This window comes from Anomaloglossus baeobatrachus, chromosome 3 (assembly GCF_048569485.1).
Source record: "Anomaloglossus baeobatrachus isolate aAnoBae1 chromosome 3, aAnoBae1.hap1, whole genome shotgun sequence".
Classification (NCBI taxonomy): Eukaryota; Metazoa; Chordata; class Amphibia; order Anura; family Aromobatidae; genus Anomaloglossus; species Anomaloglossus baeobatrachus.
In genome coordinates, this window is record NC_134355.1 from 181,449,039 (window position 1) to 181,466,559 (window position 17,521).

Below are 17,521 nucleotides of genomic sequence, written 5' to 3' on the forward strand. Positions count from 1 at the left end.
TGGGGAGGGGGGATGGAATCCACCTAACCTCTTTGCTTACCTGGGGGGATGAGGCAGTCTGTTTTGAGAACTTGAAGAGAGAAGTAAAAAGATTGATCCTCTAGGAGGGAAAAGCTGAGGCTGCGGTCAGCATGCCAAAGAGACTGTGAAAAACCCACATTTGCCTGGAAAATGACTGCTGGAGGATTGTGACTGATCCCAGGGACATTTATGCCATTACTGGACAATTTTACCCTCTGTATAGTGGATTATTTGATGGACATTCTATATTGCATGGAATAAATATGCTTTGGATTGTTCATCCATCTCTTGCTCTGTTGATTGTGTGATATGGGAGAAGGACCCCGTTACAAACACACATTTCCATAAATTGTAAAGGAATGATAGGGGACACTTGTTCATATTTTAAGAAACTGTAACAAAATTAAGCAATACCTTTCAGCATATCTGAGTGTAGACAAAGTCTCTTCATAACATATGTCAGCAGGACTGAGCGCAGCAACCTATATAAGAGATAGATATGTGATACAAGACCCAGTGCTACACACCTCATTCATGTTCAGAATATCAGAGAGTTCTTGTAAAAATAAGCACAATTGCAATTTACTGCTTATTAAAATTTGCAGCCATTCTTGAGATATTAATACTTTTTCTTGTTTACAACTCATTGCTTTGGAAACCTACTACTGATGCTGCCAAGCTTGTAAACACTGTGCTGACGTTGGCTAGGAATAGGAAGTAAATACTAGGCAGTTTCAAAACATCACTTATAAGCTTGTTTGTAGGAACTGGGCATGTTCTGCTGTAAAGGCTGAAAAGAAAAGTGTTAATACAAGAACGACTGAATCTTTTTATAAACAGTACATTGCAAAATGCATTACAGATTTTAAAAATGCATAAAACTGTATTTTCTAAGGAGCAGCGAAAATATATTAAGAGCAAAAATTGGTTACTTTTTCCATGGGGACAGGTTATCGCTAAAAGATTTGACATTGAATAAGAGGTATTTTAGCTTTGAGAGATTGAAAAGATTCAGCCTTGCCTATGCACCTGTTTTTGTCTAGTTTTATGTGTTTTATTAAATAAAAGTGTTGTCTAGCATGTGGAGAGTTGGCTGTAGATGTATGGCTAGAAGTTACAGTAAGGTGACAAATAATCCTCTTATTCTACGACTTAGGCTACTTTCACACATCAGTTTTTTGGCATCAGGCACAATCCAGCGTGTGCCTGATGCAACAGATCCGGCGCAGAATATGCAAAAAACGGATCCGGCGCATCCGTTTTTGCATTTGTTTCGTCTGTTTTTTTTGCCGGATCCATTTTCTATAATAACTTAAAGCATGCTCAGTTTAAAAAGTTTTTTTTTGCCACATTACACCGGATCCGGCGTCCATAGGCTTCCACCGTAAATTACGCTGTATTGCGCCGGATCCGGTGCCATGCGTTTTTTTGTCAGAGACAAAAAACGTTACAAGAGACGTTCCATCCGGCCGCCGCATTAGCCAATTACGCCGGATCCGGCAAAAGCCGAATGCAACGCAATAATATCCAGCACAATCCGGCGCTAATACAAATCAATGGGGATAACACGGATCCGGCGCTGGATCTGTTTTATCCGTTTTTTTCCGGATTGTGCCTGATGCAAAAAAACTGATGTGTGTAAGTAGCCTTACTGACACCATTACTACCTTTGTGAACATCCGTGGGGCTGATGTTATCACATTAATTGGAGAAAAATTATTGTCTTGGACAGGAATGGCAATCCAGAGAAACCTTGTTTGAGGTAAGGATCTGATTATTAAGGTAATCATCCTTGAGATCTATTGTTTCAAGATGATTGCCATGCTTAATCGGATTTATGACCGACTGTATATTTCTATTTTAAACTTCTTCTTGATGAAGAATGTGTTTAGATGGGTAAAATCTATGACCAGGGGCCAGGCTCCTTATGCTTTGTCCCCTGCTCCCGCAGGAGAACCTTTTTGAAGGACACCTTTCTATTAATTCTTAAGGAAGATGTAGAATAACAAGGTGTTTGCTTTTGTTCAAAATGGCCTCTTGGATATTCTCTTAAATCTAAGACTTAGGTCCTTTGATTTGTAGAACAGACTCATGCATTAGAGGATGTTTCTGCCCAGCAAAAGGTGAAGATCTTCAATACCGTATTGCCTGAAAGAATTTTTCCTGGTGGAACAGAAGCGTTTCTAGTTAGATGGCTTTTTTTAATTGAAAAATGATTCTTACTTTAATACTTGACTATTTAAAGTTTCTTTAAAACTTTGGTGACTTTTTAGTGTACCCCCCCAAAAAAAAATAAATTCTGGTTTTCTTGAAGCCTGATGAAAAGACTACCCCTTTGTTTATTAACTTGATTATACTCTCTAACTGAGGAGTTAGACTAAATAAGAAAGATGGATCAAAGGGACGAAAACAGAAATTATTTTTGGAAGGGATATCTCCGATTCACTGATTTATCCAGAATTTCCTCTCTTAGGAGCACAATCTTTTGGGTCATAGGTCAGCTGGCTTACCCAGATACAGAGAGGGTTCTGGCAACAGGAATAGCAGATGTAGCTGCATTACAAGCTGTAGCATCAAGAGTCCGTCTTATGGTGCATAGGATATTTTAGATAAGTTGATTACTCTAATGGAAACAGTGCTTTTTTTTTAGAAAACATGACAACAGGTAAGTCCACTTTGGAGGGATTATCCCAATTGAGGAGGCCTTGATATTAAGCCTATAAGTATAGGTAAATCTATATTTTTCACCAATGTTAATTCTTTTTGATTGGGACCTTGATGACACAACAGCACTTTATCTTTAACAAGTACAAAATAAAACAACTTTTCTGTCTTTATTTTATAGCTAACATCCATATCATACTTATTTTCCCACATTTTACTTAAATACCAAAAACTATACCTAAAATATCCCATATTTTAAACTCAAACATTTTGTAATTTCCAAGATAAGGCCAATTTATGTCCCTGAGTTATTATTCATCTTATAATGTTCCTTTTTAAACTCCCAGCAGGAAATGAGCAGTCTCAAATGGAAATTCATCAAATACACCTGCTACAGACTGCACATAACTTTCTTCTTCAATCATGAGTTATTCCCTGTTAAATTAGTCTTTGAGGAATAAAGGCATTTTATGGAACGGGCAGTTCATCAAGTTACTGTGTTCATTGACCGTAAGAATTTATTTTATTTTGAATCAGCTAATCGACTAACTCCTAGGCAGGCCAGTTGTAATATGACGTTATTCACTCACTACTCCTGGGATAGTTGTGGCGCTGGGTAGTCAAGAGTTCGGGGGACAGATACCAAGAGGTCTCGTAATAACCAAAAGGCATAAGACAAAGTCATGTCATGCTCCGAGGTCACTAAAAGAAAGGTAGCAGATCAAGACAATAGGGCAAGGTATAAGACAAAGTCAGGACACGATTCGAGGACACTGTTAAAGAAAGGTAGCGGATCAAGACAATGGGGCAAGGCAAATGGGTAGTCAGAAGCAAAGTCAGAGGTTGTGTAACAACAGACCAGAGATTGAGAAAATAAACAAGTTAAGCAGACACCAGGAAGCTTAAAGCTTCAACTGACAGTGGTCTGACCACTGCAGCCAACTAAATAGCCAGGTAAAAACTAAAAAGGGTGACACCTGTCAGAAGCCCAGCAGCACCAGTCCATAACAAGACTGCAAAGCAATCCTCAATGTGCATGGAAACGGCCCAACCAACTCCAGTCCCAGATTGGGCGGCTTTGCTGTCATTCAGAATCTTGACAGTCCAGCACACCCCTGCCATCTAGCGGGCAGCTCAGCTTTCACGTACAACATTCTTATGACACAGTGAGTGGCTGATTTGTGACATGATGCATATAGATACAATGCCACTCTTATACATCAGCCTGGCTACTCAAGCTATTAAATGACAGTTCACTGGTAAATATGAAGTAAATCACAGCCGTTTAATGCAAATCGGATGATGAAACCCATCTTTTCTTGAGATCTGTACTTCAAGCTACCTGCTGCCTCTTGTTAGGGCTATAAACATTGGACATGGCACTTTCTCCTTTCTTTGCATAAAAGTCAAGATTACAACAGACAAGTGATTTACTCATGTACAGTATAAGAAATTTGTCATAAAAGTGGACAACCCTTTTAAAGTGGACAACCCTTTTAAAGGGGTATTCTTAAGTTGACTTTAAGTAGCTCAGAGCATTGCAGTCTCCATTCATTCTCCTTATGTCAGGGTTTCTGGCAGGGTGGTCTCTCCTCCTTGAGTGTCAGTTCTGATGAGCAGAACTGTAATACTAGTATAACTATAAAGCTCAGAAAAGGTTAAGCTGTGATATTCAGCTTTCAATGATTTGTTCTGAGTGGACACTGCCATTATATTTACATATTTTACACATAGAGATAAATGTGCACTTGAAAGAGCACAAAGCTCCGGACAGTGAGAGCAGTGATTAGCAGAACTGTTGTGGTAGAAGCTGATGCTGCGGGCTGGTAATTTTACAAAATTTAGGACACGAGCTGAGAGGGAGGAAGCGTGAGGTAAGCAGTGTACTGCTGTATTGAAAACAGTGGCCTGGAAAGAGGTGTCTTGTCTCTTAGGAGTTATCTTCTCTTCTAGAAATCAGCTACTGTGCACTCTGATCCAAAGTTTAGGTAGACATTAGTGGCTGAACCCTATGGAAACAAGCTATATGTAGGAAAGATAAAAGTTCTCACAGCAGGAAAATTATAGCAGATAGAAAAAGCAAGTCAATTACAAACTTGCTTATTTTCATGCTAATAAAAGCAATTTAAAAAATTTGAGAATACATATTTAAAGAACATATTTCATGATTGTCTTTTATCTAGACCAAAATAAAACAAATTAATTTATACTATTGTCTGCAAATAGATCATTCTGTTAGGTTTATAATAAATTGATAGTTTCCAATGTATAAAATAACTTATTTTATGTATACCAATCTTTTGTATAGTGAAAGATAGTGTTTTTCCAATGTACGATTGTAATTCAAATTAAACCATAATACACCAAATTTGTAGAATAATTGCTATGGTGGCTCTATAAACAGGCTTATGTAAGGAGAAATAATACACTTGATCGGTCATTTCCCACAATACCCTACGTCTCAAGGTTAATTATTTGATACAATAGCCCTCCTTAACAAATAACCAATACTATGATTACATAGTTTCTGTATTACTTTCTTTAAATGTGGAAACTATCTATTATGACAGCATTGTGTACTGATGTCTTTATATAAACCCATTCGTATACTGTACCATAACAGTCCTGCTATTTCCTCCCAGAGCAGACTGCAGAAGTTTTGTCAGGACAGAATCTCTATATGGAATATGTAGAACTTTCTTGCCCATTGCAACTTCGGCAAGTGCACTGAAAGATCAAGGGCGTCACATTAGAAAGCAGGTTTGTGTTAAAGCAGTTCTGTCACCAATTTTTACATACTGTACATAATGTATGTATGGTTAAATAAAGCTCTTTGGATTGATTAGTTTGATGTTTACTCTTAATAGCCATGTCAGAATGGCTCATTATCCTTGTATTAAGATGATCTCGAATGAAATACCAAATGAGTCCAAGTGTATCAGATGAATAGGACATGAGTCCAAAAAGCAGAAGAAAGACTGAGGAGTTGTCAATCAGGCTGGGTGGGCAGAGAATTACGGTAGTTAAACTTTTAAAAAGGATTATATAGTCATTCTGAAAAGGATTTTCAAAGTAAATACAGCATCCTTATCTAAGAGATCTATTTCATTATATATGCATTTTGCACTGTGAAATCTGGTGACAGATCCGCTATAATTTTTATCCATTTAGCACTAAGTGTTTCAAAGTAATTGCTGTTCTAGAGGCAACCGGCAAATGCATAAGTTAGGCCCTTAATGTTGGTAGAAATTAATCTTCTTTGATTAATTAGTATAATTTTATTGCTAAACAGATGTGGGAGTTTTCTTTTTAATGAACACTAAACCTAGAAATGAGTGGTAGGAGATAATCTCACCTCCCATGTACCACCCATGTAGCGGTCGAACCGCTCGGATCCGGACGTTGCTACTCGTGGCCCGAGGTTCTTCGGACCCAGGGGGGCTAAGGGTCACACCCGAATGAAGAAGGGGGTATTTACAGGGGAGATATGTATAGTTTGTGACGCCACCCGTGGTGTGCAGTGATAGGGAGCACCGCCGCTGCCGTTGGGAGTACCCGGGGTGATGGATCGGGGTAACTAGATGACGTTACCCTCCACGGGTAGGGAAAGGCCTCGAGACCCTGGATGGTGGAATGGAGTGCAAGGGGAGCGCAGGCTTGCTGGTCGTAGGGGTGAATCAGGTACTCACTCAGCAATAAAGCAGACGCTAACAACATGGTAAATCAAATCTCTGGTGCCGCTGCCCTCTTGGGGAGCTCGTTCGGGTCCCGTCCTCTGTAGCACTGCCTGGTGATCTGTGGCCTGCCTCCTGCCACTGTATTTTAGAGTGTTCAGTTGGCCCGTCAGCTTGGAGTTTTCCCGGCTCCACTCCCTGCCTCAGTGTAGCAGAGAAGCTTGCTATCAGTAGCTCATGCTTGTGATTTCTGTGGGCTACTCCGCTTGGAAAGCCCTATCCCCCTCATTGCGCTAGTGCCCCCGATCTCTGAGCTTCGTGGGAACAGTGCATATAAGCCCTGTCCTCCGCAAGTTAATTGCCGGGTTGCTTAGCGCTTCTCCCCGACCTAGGGTCCATGTACCCCGACGTGTCTTTGGTCCCAGCCTGGCTATTAAACTGCGGCTGCTGGCTATCCTCCAAGACTAGCCCAGCACCCAGTCACAATCTCCCGCGACCGGGTCTCCGACTCTTTCGGGTCCAGACCACTGTCGGCGACCTAGTCTGCTTCTCCCCTGGGAGCTCCAACGCCCAGTTCCCTCCGAGATCCTCACAGCTCTAGGGTTACTACTGCTCCCTTTGCTCCCCTGCCTTTGATGTGGGTTTGCACGCCGAGCCTGCATCTTTCCCTGCACATGTTTGGCTTATTTAATCAGCCCAAATGTGCCTTTAACAGCCGAGAGTGGATTGGGGATCCACCCATGGCTTTTAATAAGTTAAATCCCGCTGTCAGTCTCTGACAGTGGGATTTAACACACGTCGGCAGGGGAGCACGCTACTCCCAGCTCCCATCAGCGCTCCCATGACGTAATCGTGGGGTGCCATGATAGTTGAGGGTCAGCTGATGACCCCTGTGTCTGACATGACAATCCTCCTTTGAACGTCGGCTGCGAGCTGGCATTGATAGGGGTTTGTGATTTTTGCTATACAGATGCACTGCTAATGCACTGATCTGTATAGCACAAGCAATCGGACAATCGCAGTTTCACGTTCCCTAAGGAGAACAATAAGAACAATAAAAAGTAAAAAAAAAAACAAAAACAAAACAAAAATTCAAATCACCTCCTTTTTGCCACATTGAGAAATAAAACAATTAAAAAACATACACATATTTCGTATTACTGCATTCAGAAATGTCTGATCTATCAAAATCTAAAATAAATTATTCTTATCAGTAAACAGCGTAAAGAGAAAAAAAAATCAAACTCTAGAATTGCAGTTTTTCATCTGCCGCAACAACAATAAAATAATTTTAAAAAAATACACATATTTCGTATTACTGCATTCAGAAATGTCTGATCTCTCAAAATATAAAATAAAATAATCTGATCAGTAAACAATGTAAAGAGAAAAAAAAATCAAAACATAGTACATACCACAAAATAATATCAATCAAATCATCAGCTCAGAGTTAAAAATTCAAGCCTGCACACAGTCCCAGATCCAAAAAAACAGCTCTCGGAAAGTCGTGAAACACAAACAAGATATTTTTTTCAAACTTTCTGAATTTTTTCACCACTTAAATAAAACAAAAATTATACATGTTTAGTATCTACATAATCGTACTGACCTGGAGAATTATACTGACAGGTCAGGTTATGGTAAAATGAACATGGGAAATAAAAAAATGTATAAAAATTTGCAGATTTCACTTTTTCCTTTATTTTGCCACACTTGGGATGTTTTTTTTTTCATTTACCATTACATCATATGACAAAATAATTGGTTTAATTCAAAAGTATAACTCTTACCACAAAAAACAAGCCCTCATATTGCTATATCAACAGAAAAATAAAAAGTTATGGCTCATGGAATGAGGGAGGAGAAAAAAACTAAAGTGCAAAAAAGAAAAAAAATCACCTAGTCCTTAAGGGATCCCCTTTGTGTGCAAAACAGCATCAATATGTCATGCGTCTGGATTCAAACCCTTGAGTCTGTGGTCAGCTTCTCTGTCCGACAAGACACACCTTATCTTCAGGTGTTTAGTTTCTGATATCCTTGCTTTAGTTCTATTAGAGTAACTGTTGTATTAATTTACTCATTTGTCTGCCCAATCATCTCTTGGGTGCAGATTTAAATACTTTCCCTCTGCTGAGATTTCCTTCTGGTGATTTTTTCATTTGGATGCCAATATCTCTGCTGTTTATGTTATTTACTCTGCACCTATCTTCTGTTTATTATTAGAAAGTAGGCGGTATATTCTTTAGCAGTATTTACCTGATCTTGTATTTCTTATTAAGTTGTTTGTTTTATTTACTCTGTAATCATTCTGTCTCAGCACAGCTTCCCTTCTTTATGTAAATTGCACTCTGGTCTGCCCTCCAGTTTTTTAGGAGGAATGTGAAGTTGCCGTTATGTAGTCTGTGATCAGGAATATCACAGCTCACGCAGGAACCTTTAGGGACTGCAGGGTCAGGATCTCTAGTCTGTACAGGAACTGGCAGGGCCATTTGCAGTTTTTAGTGCGTTGCATATTTCCCGTGTGACTTGCTACAAAACCATAACACAATTCTTCTAGGTACAGTTGCAAACAGTGTTTGAAGGAACTCAGTTGGAAGGTTCCAAATATCTTGGAGATATAACCACAGATCTTTTGTGGATGCAGACAGTATCGGACTGGCCCACTGGAGCACCGGAAGATTCCAGTGGGCCACCATGCTTTATATTGTGGGGGTACCGCAGGCTTGTTACTGCGAACTGGGCAGGGGTGTTTTTCAGGGCCAGTATTAGAGCGGGCTCTGATGAGCCCCCAGCCTTTCCATCTGTGCTGTGCAATCACGGCAGTTTCCACGGTTGCAGCGTGACCTGTGGTGACATCACAGTCATGTGACTCACCAAAGATCCTTTCATTGTGGGAGTCCTCAGGCCTGCACAAAATGAGATGCGCGCAGGACCTGCAGACTTCGACTCTCATATTCAAATGTATGCGCGCATACATTTGTACAGTGCAGCACCAGGACTGAGGCTGAGGAGTTCCTCAGCCCCGCACCAACATACCATCATCACCAGGGCCGCATGGAAGAAGAGAATGAGCAGGCACCAGGTGAGCGCTTCTGCCTCCCCTGCAGTGAGCCTCCTGCTGCTGTGAGCCTCCTGCCTCCCTGCTGTACCTGAACTACGCTGCTGTGAGCCTCCTGCCTCCCCCTGCTTTGAGCCTCCTGCCTCCCCCTGCTGTTAGCCTCCTGCCTTCTACTGCTGTGAGCATCCTGCTGCTGTGAGCCTCCTGCCTCCCGCTGCTGTGAGCCTCCTGCTGCAGTGAGCCTCCTGCTTCCCACTGCTGTGAGCCTCCTGCTGCTGTGAGCCTCCTGCCTCCCGCTGCTGTGAGCCTCCTGCTGCTGTGAGCCTCCCGCTGCTGTGAGTCTCCTGCCTCCCGCTGATGTCAGCCTCCCGCAGCTGTGAGCCTCATGCTGCTGTGAGCCTCTGCCTCCCACTGCTGTGAGCCTACTGCAGATTTAGCAGGTTTACACATTCGGAATTAACTTGGCATTGTGACATTTGGACTGTAGATCAGCCTGGATGTGTGAAATGCACTGCAGCAAAAAAGAATGTTATTTCTTTTTTTATTTTTTTTTTTAAATTGTGAAAAGTTTATTCAGAGGGTCATTTATTATTCAACCCCTCAAACCACAAGAATTCTGTTTGGTTCCCCTAAAGTATTAAGAAGTATTTCAGGCACAAAGAACAATGAGCTTCACATGTTTGGATTAATTATCTCTTTTTCCAGCCTTTTCTGACTAATTAAGACCCTCCCCAAACTTGTGAACAGCACTCATACTTGGTCAACATGGGAAAGACAAAGGAGCATTCCAAGGCCATCAGAGACAAGATCGTGGGGGGTCACAAGGCTGGCAAGGGGTACAAAACCCTTTCCAAGGAGTTGGGCCTACCTGTCTCCACTGTTGGGAGCATCATCCGGAAGTGGAAGGCTTATGGAACTACTGTTAGCCTTCCACGGCCTGGACAGCCTTTGAAAGTTTCCACCCGTGCCGAGGCCAGGCTTGTCCGAAGAGTCAAGGCTAACCCAAGGACAACAAGGAAGGAGCTCCGGGAAGATCTCATGGCAGTGGGGACATTAGTTTCAGTCAATACCATAAGTAACGTACTCCACCGCAATGGTCTCCGTTCCAGACGAGCCCGTAAGGTACCTTTACTTTCAAAGCGTCATGTCAAGGCTCGTCTACAGTTTGCTCATGATCACTTGGAGGACTCTGAGACAGACTGGTTCAAGGTTCTCTGGTCTGATGAGACCAAGATCGAGATCTTTGGTGCCAACCACACACGTGACGTTTGGAGACTGGATGGCACTGCATACGACCCCAAGAATACCATCCGTACAGTCAAGCATGGTGGTGGCAGCATCATGCTGTGGGGCTGTTTCTCAGCCAAGGGGCCTGGCCATCTGGTCCGCATCCATGGGAAGATGGATAGCACGGCCTACCTGGAGATTTTGGCCAAGAACCTCCGCTCCTCCATCAAGGATCTTAAGATGGATCGTCATTTCATCTTCCAACAAGACAACGACCCAAAGCACACAGCCAAGAAAACCAAGGCCTGGTTCAAGAGGGAAAAAATCAAGGTGTTGCAGTGGCCTAGTCAGTCTCCTGACCTTAACCCAATTGAAAACTTGTGGAAGGAGCTCAAGATTAAAGCCCACATGAGACACCCAAAGAACCTAGATAACTTGGAGAAGATCTGCATGGAGGAGTGGGCCAAGATAACTCCAGAGACCTGTGCCGGCCTGATCAGGTCTTATAAAAGACGATTATTAGCTGTAATTGCAAACAAGGGTTATTCCACAAAATATTAAACCTAGGGGTTGAATAATAATTGACCCACACTTTTATGTTGAAAATTTATTAAAATTTAACTGAGCAACATAACTTGTTGGTTTGTAAGATTTACGCATCTGTTAATAAATCCTGCTCTTGTTTGAAGTTTGCAGGCTCTAACTTATTTGCATCTTATCAAACCTGCTAAATCTGCAGGGGGTTGAATACTACTTGTAGGCACTGTATATATTGTAACAGGGTTACTGGTCCTATAGTCGATGGGAGGTATGTGTCGCAGAGATGGTTATCCTCTGTAATGTAAGCCCGGGAGTAAGCTCCAGTACATGTAGTGCTGGGAGAATATTAGGAGAATATTAGGGCCGGGTTTTACGAGCAGCCGGAGAGATGGGTGGGTCTGGCTGCTCACATACCTCCACTTCTGGGTCTGGTTGTGGATATAAAAGGAGACCAGGAGTCTCATAGGGTGTCTGTGTTTGGGGATTGCTGGACTCTAACAGAGAGGAGCTCTGTGTGAAAGAGGACTGTTTATGCCGAGCGGGCATGCCCGCAGTGACACGGACTTATTGGGTTTTTTTTTTTTTGTTGTTTTATACCTTTGTGGCCGAAAAAGCTTGCTTTATGTTTCTGCTGAAGCAGGTTATGAGACTTTTAAAATAAACCTGCTGGACTTTTCTAATGAAACCGTTCCTGTCCTTACCTCAACACGCAGCCAAGTGAGTAGCCTTGTTACATTTGGTGTTGGTCTGCGGGCAACGTTCCCAGGAACAACGTGTGACGGCGGCAGGAGCAATATATGTCCTGTGTGAAGGCGGCTGTGAGTGGCAAGGCTGATTCACCCAAGATGGAGGATGTGATTAAACACCTGGTGCATGCTCAGCAGCAACAACAACAAGCCCAGCAGGAAACCAATAGGCTGTTGTTACAACAGTTGCAGCAGCAGCGAGAGGAACAGCAGCAGCAGATTAAACTTCTTGCAGAGGCGATACGTGGTCCGAGAACTGATCCAACCCAGAGACCAGGTGAGGACTCATGCATCCGGAAGGCGGTAAGGAATGCGATGCAGAAAATGACCCCTGGGGATGACATAGAGGCCTTTTTAATGGTGTTCGAGGGAATTGCCGAGCGTGAGAAACTTCCGCAAGTACTGTGGGCGGAGGTGCTGGAGCCATACTTAACAGGGGAGCCGCAGAAGGCATACTATGACTTGGCCCAACAAGATGCGCAAGAATATGTAAAATTAAAAACCGAAATCTTGGCTCGCCTGGGGGTGACAATGACTGTCAGGGCCCAACGGGTCCATCGCTGGGCGTATCACCGTGACAAACCGCCCCGCTCCCAGATGTTTGACTTAGCACACTTGGTCCAGAAATGGTTGATGCCAGAGACTTCTACCCCAGCACAGATGGTGGAGCGAGTGGTAATGGATCGGTTCGTGCACTCCCTTCCGAGACCGATACAGACATAGGTTGCGCAGGGTGATCCCCAGAATGCTGACGACCTGGTCGGTTTGGTCGAGCGATACCAGGTGGTAGAGGGGTCGTTGGGGAAGCCACAGAACTCACCCTCTACATACTGGGGTTCCCAAAAGGGGGTGGATACCCAAAAAGGGGCGGGACGTTCAAGGGCAAAGGGGGCGCCAGAGCTAGTACCGAAGGTTTCAACTGGGGACATAATTTGCTTTAGATGCCATGGCCCAGGTCATATTGCTGCCCGTTGTCCCCTGACCACCGAACAGATGGAATGTAACTTAGGTCGGCGGTGCTCCTATTACGCATATCCGGCCTGCAGTGTGGACTGTCCCTCCAGTGAGGGGCCACAAGCATGTCCCGTAAAGGTAGACGGGGTGCGAATGACTGGTCTATTAGACTCGGGGAGTTTGGTGACCCTGATAAGGGCCACACCCCCGCTGAACTTGATCCCAGGAAAGAGGATTGGAGTCCGCTGTATCCACGGGGATGCGAAAGACTATCCTGTGGCCAGAGTGATTATTGAGATGATGCAAGGTTCTGATTCCCACGAAGTGGGCGTGGTCCCAGACTTGTTGCACCCCATTATCCTTGGTCGAGACTTTTCCTTATTTTGGGACTTGTGGGGGAAGGGGGACGTGACCAGAGGCTCGGAGCAAAGCCAGATCGCTCCAAACGAAGCCCTACCACAGCCGGTGTCTGACTGTTTCCCTTTGTGTGTGCTTGTGGGTGATGAGGAGGAGACAACGTCTCCTGAACCAGATGTTCCTGAGTTAGGGGTGAGCAAAGAAAACTTTGGGTCTGCCCAGCATAGGGACCTAGCTCTGAGGGAAGCATTCAATAGTGTAACAGTCATAAATGGCATAGCTCAGGAGCCCTGAGCTGACACTAGATATCCATATTTCATGATGGGCGGGGATTTGTTGTACCGGGTCACAAAGATAGGAGAGGAAACAATGAGCAGCTGCTAGTCCCAGGGCCCTATAGGCGGAAAGTGTTGGACTTAGCCCATTCACATATCTTGGGTGGCCACCTGGGCGTAGATAAAATGCAAGAAAGGATTACTAGAAGTTTTGTCTGGCCCGGATGTTACCGTGAGATCAGGGAGTATTGCAGGTCCTGTCCCACCTGCCAACTAACCGCTCCAACTTCTCATTTCCGCAGTCCCCTAGTGCCGTTACCCATCATAGAAGTTCCGTTTGAGAGAATTGCCATGGAGTTGGTAGGTCCTCTTGTCAAGTCTGCTCGTGGGCACCAATATATATTGGTGGTCCTCGATTATGCAACACGCTACCCGGAAGCAATGCCCCTGAGAAACTCGTCGGCCAAAAGTATAGCCCGTGAGTTGGTTCACATCTTTGCCCGGACAGGGCTACCAAAGGAGGTCCTGACTGACCAAGGGACCCCTTTCATGAGCAAGGTGATGCGGGAGTTGTGTAAAATCCTCCAGATTAATCAATTGAAGACGGATGGTCTAGTGGAAAGGTTTAACAAGACATTAAAGAATATGCTCAAAAAGGTAATTGAGAAGGATGGCCGCAACTGGGACTGCCTGCTACCGTATTTACTATTTTCTATCCGGGAGGTTCCACAGGCCTCTACTGGCTTCTCTCCATTTGAACTCCTGCATGAGAGGACACACATAAGCTAGGGACCCCAACGTAGAGAAATACTTTGGCGTAGTGTTGGGGCTCTATTGCATTGATCAATTCAGTAGCTAAATTTCTCTTTATTCATATATTCATGGCAGTAATGCAGATTCCATTTTTCACATTTCATCCTTACATATAGCTATTGAATTTTTCATGTCAGTATTCACACAGCAGTTTCTGCTATTCCATGTATTCCCCTTACATAGTCACTGGTGTGCATACCTTATCTCCCCATAGTTCTCTTTACTGTTGACTTAGAGACAGATACACCTACTTCACTGAGAGTGTTCTGGACTTCAGTTGATGTTGTGAACGGGTTCTTCTTCACCAAAGAAAGTATGTGGCGATCATCCACCACTGTTGTCATCCGTGGACGCCCAGGCCTTTTTGAGTTCCCAAGCTCACCAGTCAATTCCTTTTTTCTCAGAATGTACCCGACTGTTGATTTTGCTACTCCAAGCATGTCTGCTATCTCTCTGATGGATTTTTTCTTTTTTTTCAGCCTCAGGATGTTCTGCTTCACCTCAATTGAGAGTTCCTTAGACCGCATGTTGTCTGGTCACAGCAACAGCTTCCAAATGCAAAACCACACACCTGTAATCAACCTCAGACCTTTTAACTACTTCATTGATTACAGGTTAACGAGGGAGACGCCTTCAGAGTTAATTGCAGCCCTTAGAGTTCCTTGTCCAATTACTTTTGGTCCCTTGAAAAAGAGGAGGCTATGCATTACAGAGCTATGATTCCTAAACCCTTTCTCCGATTTGGATGTGAAAACTCTCATATTGCAGCTGGGAGTGTGCACTTTCAGCCCATATTATATATATAATTGTATTTCTGAACATGTTTTTGTAAACAGCTAAAATAACAAAACTTATGTCACTGTCCAAATATTTCTGGACCTAACTGTATATGTATGTCCACAGGCCCTCATGTGATTTATGATTGTTTTGCGGCCCCTGGAGGTTGGTAGAAATTTCTAAACGGCCCCCAGCAGAAAAAAGGTTCCCCACCCCTGGGATAGGGCAATGTGGGACAGGATGGGGCAATTAGGAAGGAGATTGTGAAAGGTGGCATAGTATTAGTATAATGAGGAGCAGGGGGGGGACACTTTATGCAGAGACGTAGCATGGGGAGATATTATATTTGGGGGGACATTATGGAAAGGGGCATTTTGTGGGGCTATTTTGGAGGGTGGATATTTTGTGGAGGACGCAATTAACAACCCTTTCTGATTCCCCTTGTTTCCCCCATCTAAAATAAAAGACCCTGTATTCTCCTCTGGTGCTGGCACCGTTTCAGCGCTGTAAGTAATCACGATTCGTGGCTCACATTACATTGTGACATCAGGGGAGCCACACATCCAATCACCAGAATGGGAAATATTATTACTATATGGGGCCAGAATGAGAAACATACGTTATGGGTTTATGGTGGCAAATGGTGAATATAATTACTGTAGGGGCAAATTAGGGGACATTATTACTGCAGTAATATAATTTAATTTTGAGGATACTGTCTTCCATGGGGGTAACAAAAGTCTGATGTGGTGTAGAAATTGGGGGGAACAGGGAGGAATGTGCTCTGGGAGTGATCAGCTATAGGTGACTGTGTGTTATTTTCTGTAGAGTCGCGTCATGGCAGGAAGAAGTGATGGCAGTCAGTGCCAGATGGAGAGGAAAAGCGAAGATGAATAACTTCAGCTAGAGAAGTCACTGGTAAGTCAGTGTATTACATGTACACACACACACACACACACACACACACACACACACTATACACTATATACAGAGGTCCTGTGTATGATGTCACTAATTAATGTCACTGGTGATCACTGTATTACCTGTACACTGGCACTATATACAGAGCTCCTGTATATAATGGCACTGATGGTAATATTAGTGTTCTTAGTATTATGGTTTTTATTCATGATCATTATTGTAATATTATTTGGGCACTGTGTGGTGGTAATATCTGGTCTGGTCACAGTGTGGTGGTATTTCTCTGTTGTATGTTGTATTATTTGGTCATTTATATGGTCTGGTCATAGTGTTGAGGTATTTCTCCCTTGTATGTGGTTATATTCGGTCATTATGTGATCTGATTATGGTGTGGTGGTATTTCTCTCTTGAATGTGGTTGTATTCAGTTACTATATGATGGTAACATGCTATTGGTCACGGCGTGGCGGTATTTCTCCCTTGTATGTGGTATTATTGGTCTTGATATAGTGGATTATGTTGTGTCTGGAGGACATTTTTTCTCTCTATCAATAAAGGGAAGATTATTTCCAGTAGAGATTAAATACTTGAATGTTTAACCCCTCCCTGGCCTGTGACTATTACACTATAGCAAATATGCTAAGTAATCACCTCTTCTAAGGCCATGTGCCCATGTTGAGTCAGTATTTTACCTCAGTATTTGTAGCCAAAACCAGGAGTGGTAAAAACAGAGGAAAAGTATAATAGAAACTCCTCTGCATTTTTAACCCACTCCTAGTTTTGACTTAGGGTACTTTCCCACTTGCGTTAATTACCTTCAGTCACAATCCGCCCCTTTCGAAAACAGCGGAATCCGTTAATGGATTCCACTGTTTCCCATAGACTTGTATGGATGACGGATTGTGCCAAAAGCACCTGCGTTGCTTTCGTTGGCCGACGCTGCGTTGCTTCCGCCAGGCGGAAGGAACGCAGCATGTAACGTTTTTTGAGCGGCGGAATCCTTGATTTTTCACTGCGCATTCTCATCTTTTTTTTTTTTTTAATCACAGAAACTTTATTTTGTCTCTCGGTGGCCGAACGTTCAGCTCATCGCCCGGCAGCCGGCTTTTGAGAGCGCTCAGCTGAGCGCCTGGCAGCCAGCTATTGAGAGCGCTCAGCTGAGCGCCCGGCAGCCGGCTATTGAGAGCGCTCAGCTGAGCGCCCGGCAGCCGGCTATTGAGAGCGATCAGCTGAGCGGCCGGCAGCCAGGTGATCAGCTGATCGTTCACAATAGTCTGCTGCCGGTAAAACTGTAAAGAAGAAAAAAGAAATAAAAAAAAAAAAGCTTTCCGTTGTTTTGCACAATCCGTTGTGCCATTATATGCATCGCATCCATTGCATCTGTCACACAACACAATGCAAGGGATGACGTTCAACACAAGTGTGAAACTAGCCTTAGAAATACTGATGTAACAAACTGACCAAATACTGAACGTGTGAACGTGGCCTAAGGATA

At 43.5% G+C, this 17,521-nt stretch overlaps 1 protein-coding gene across 1 annotated transcript in view; it reads right to left on the bottom strand.

Annotated features, from left to right (window-relative positions):
- Nucleotides 1-17,521, bottom strand: part of LOC142297195 (kinesin-like protein KIF28) — a 142,971-nt gene that overhangs the window by 71,349 nt on the left and 54,101 nt on the right. The window contains exons 6-7 of the mRNA XM_075341460.1: nucleotides 5,301-5,412; nucleotides 436-503 (exon numbers count right to left, since the gene is read on the bottom strand). Of these exons, the coding sequence (XP_075197575.1) occupies nucleotides 436-503; nucleotides 5,301-5,412 (180 nt within the window). The remainder of the gene's footprint in view (nucleotides 1-435; nucleotides 504-5,300; nucleotides 5,413-17,521) is intronic.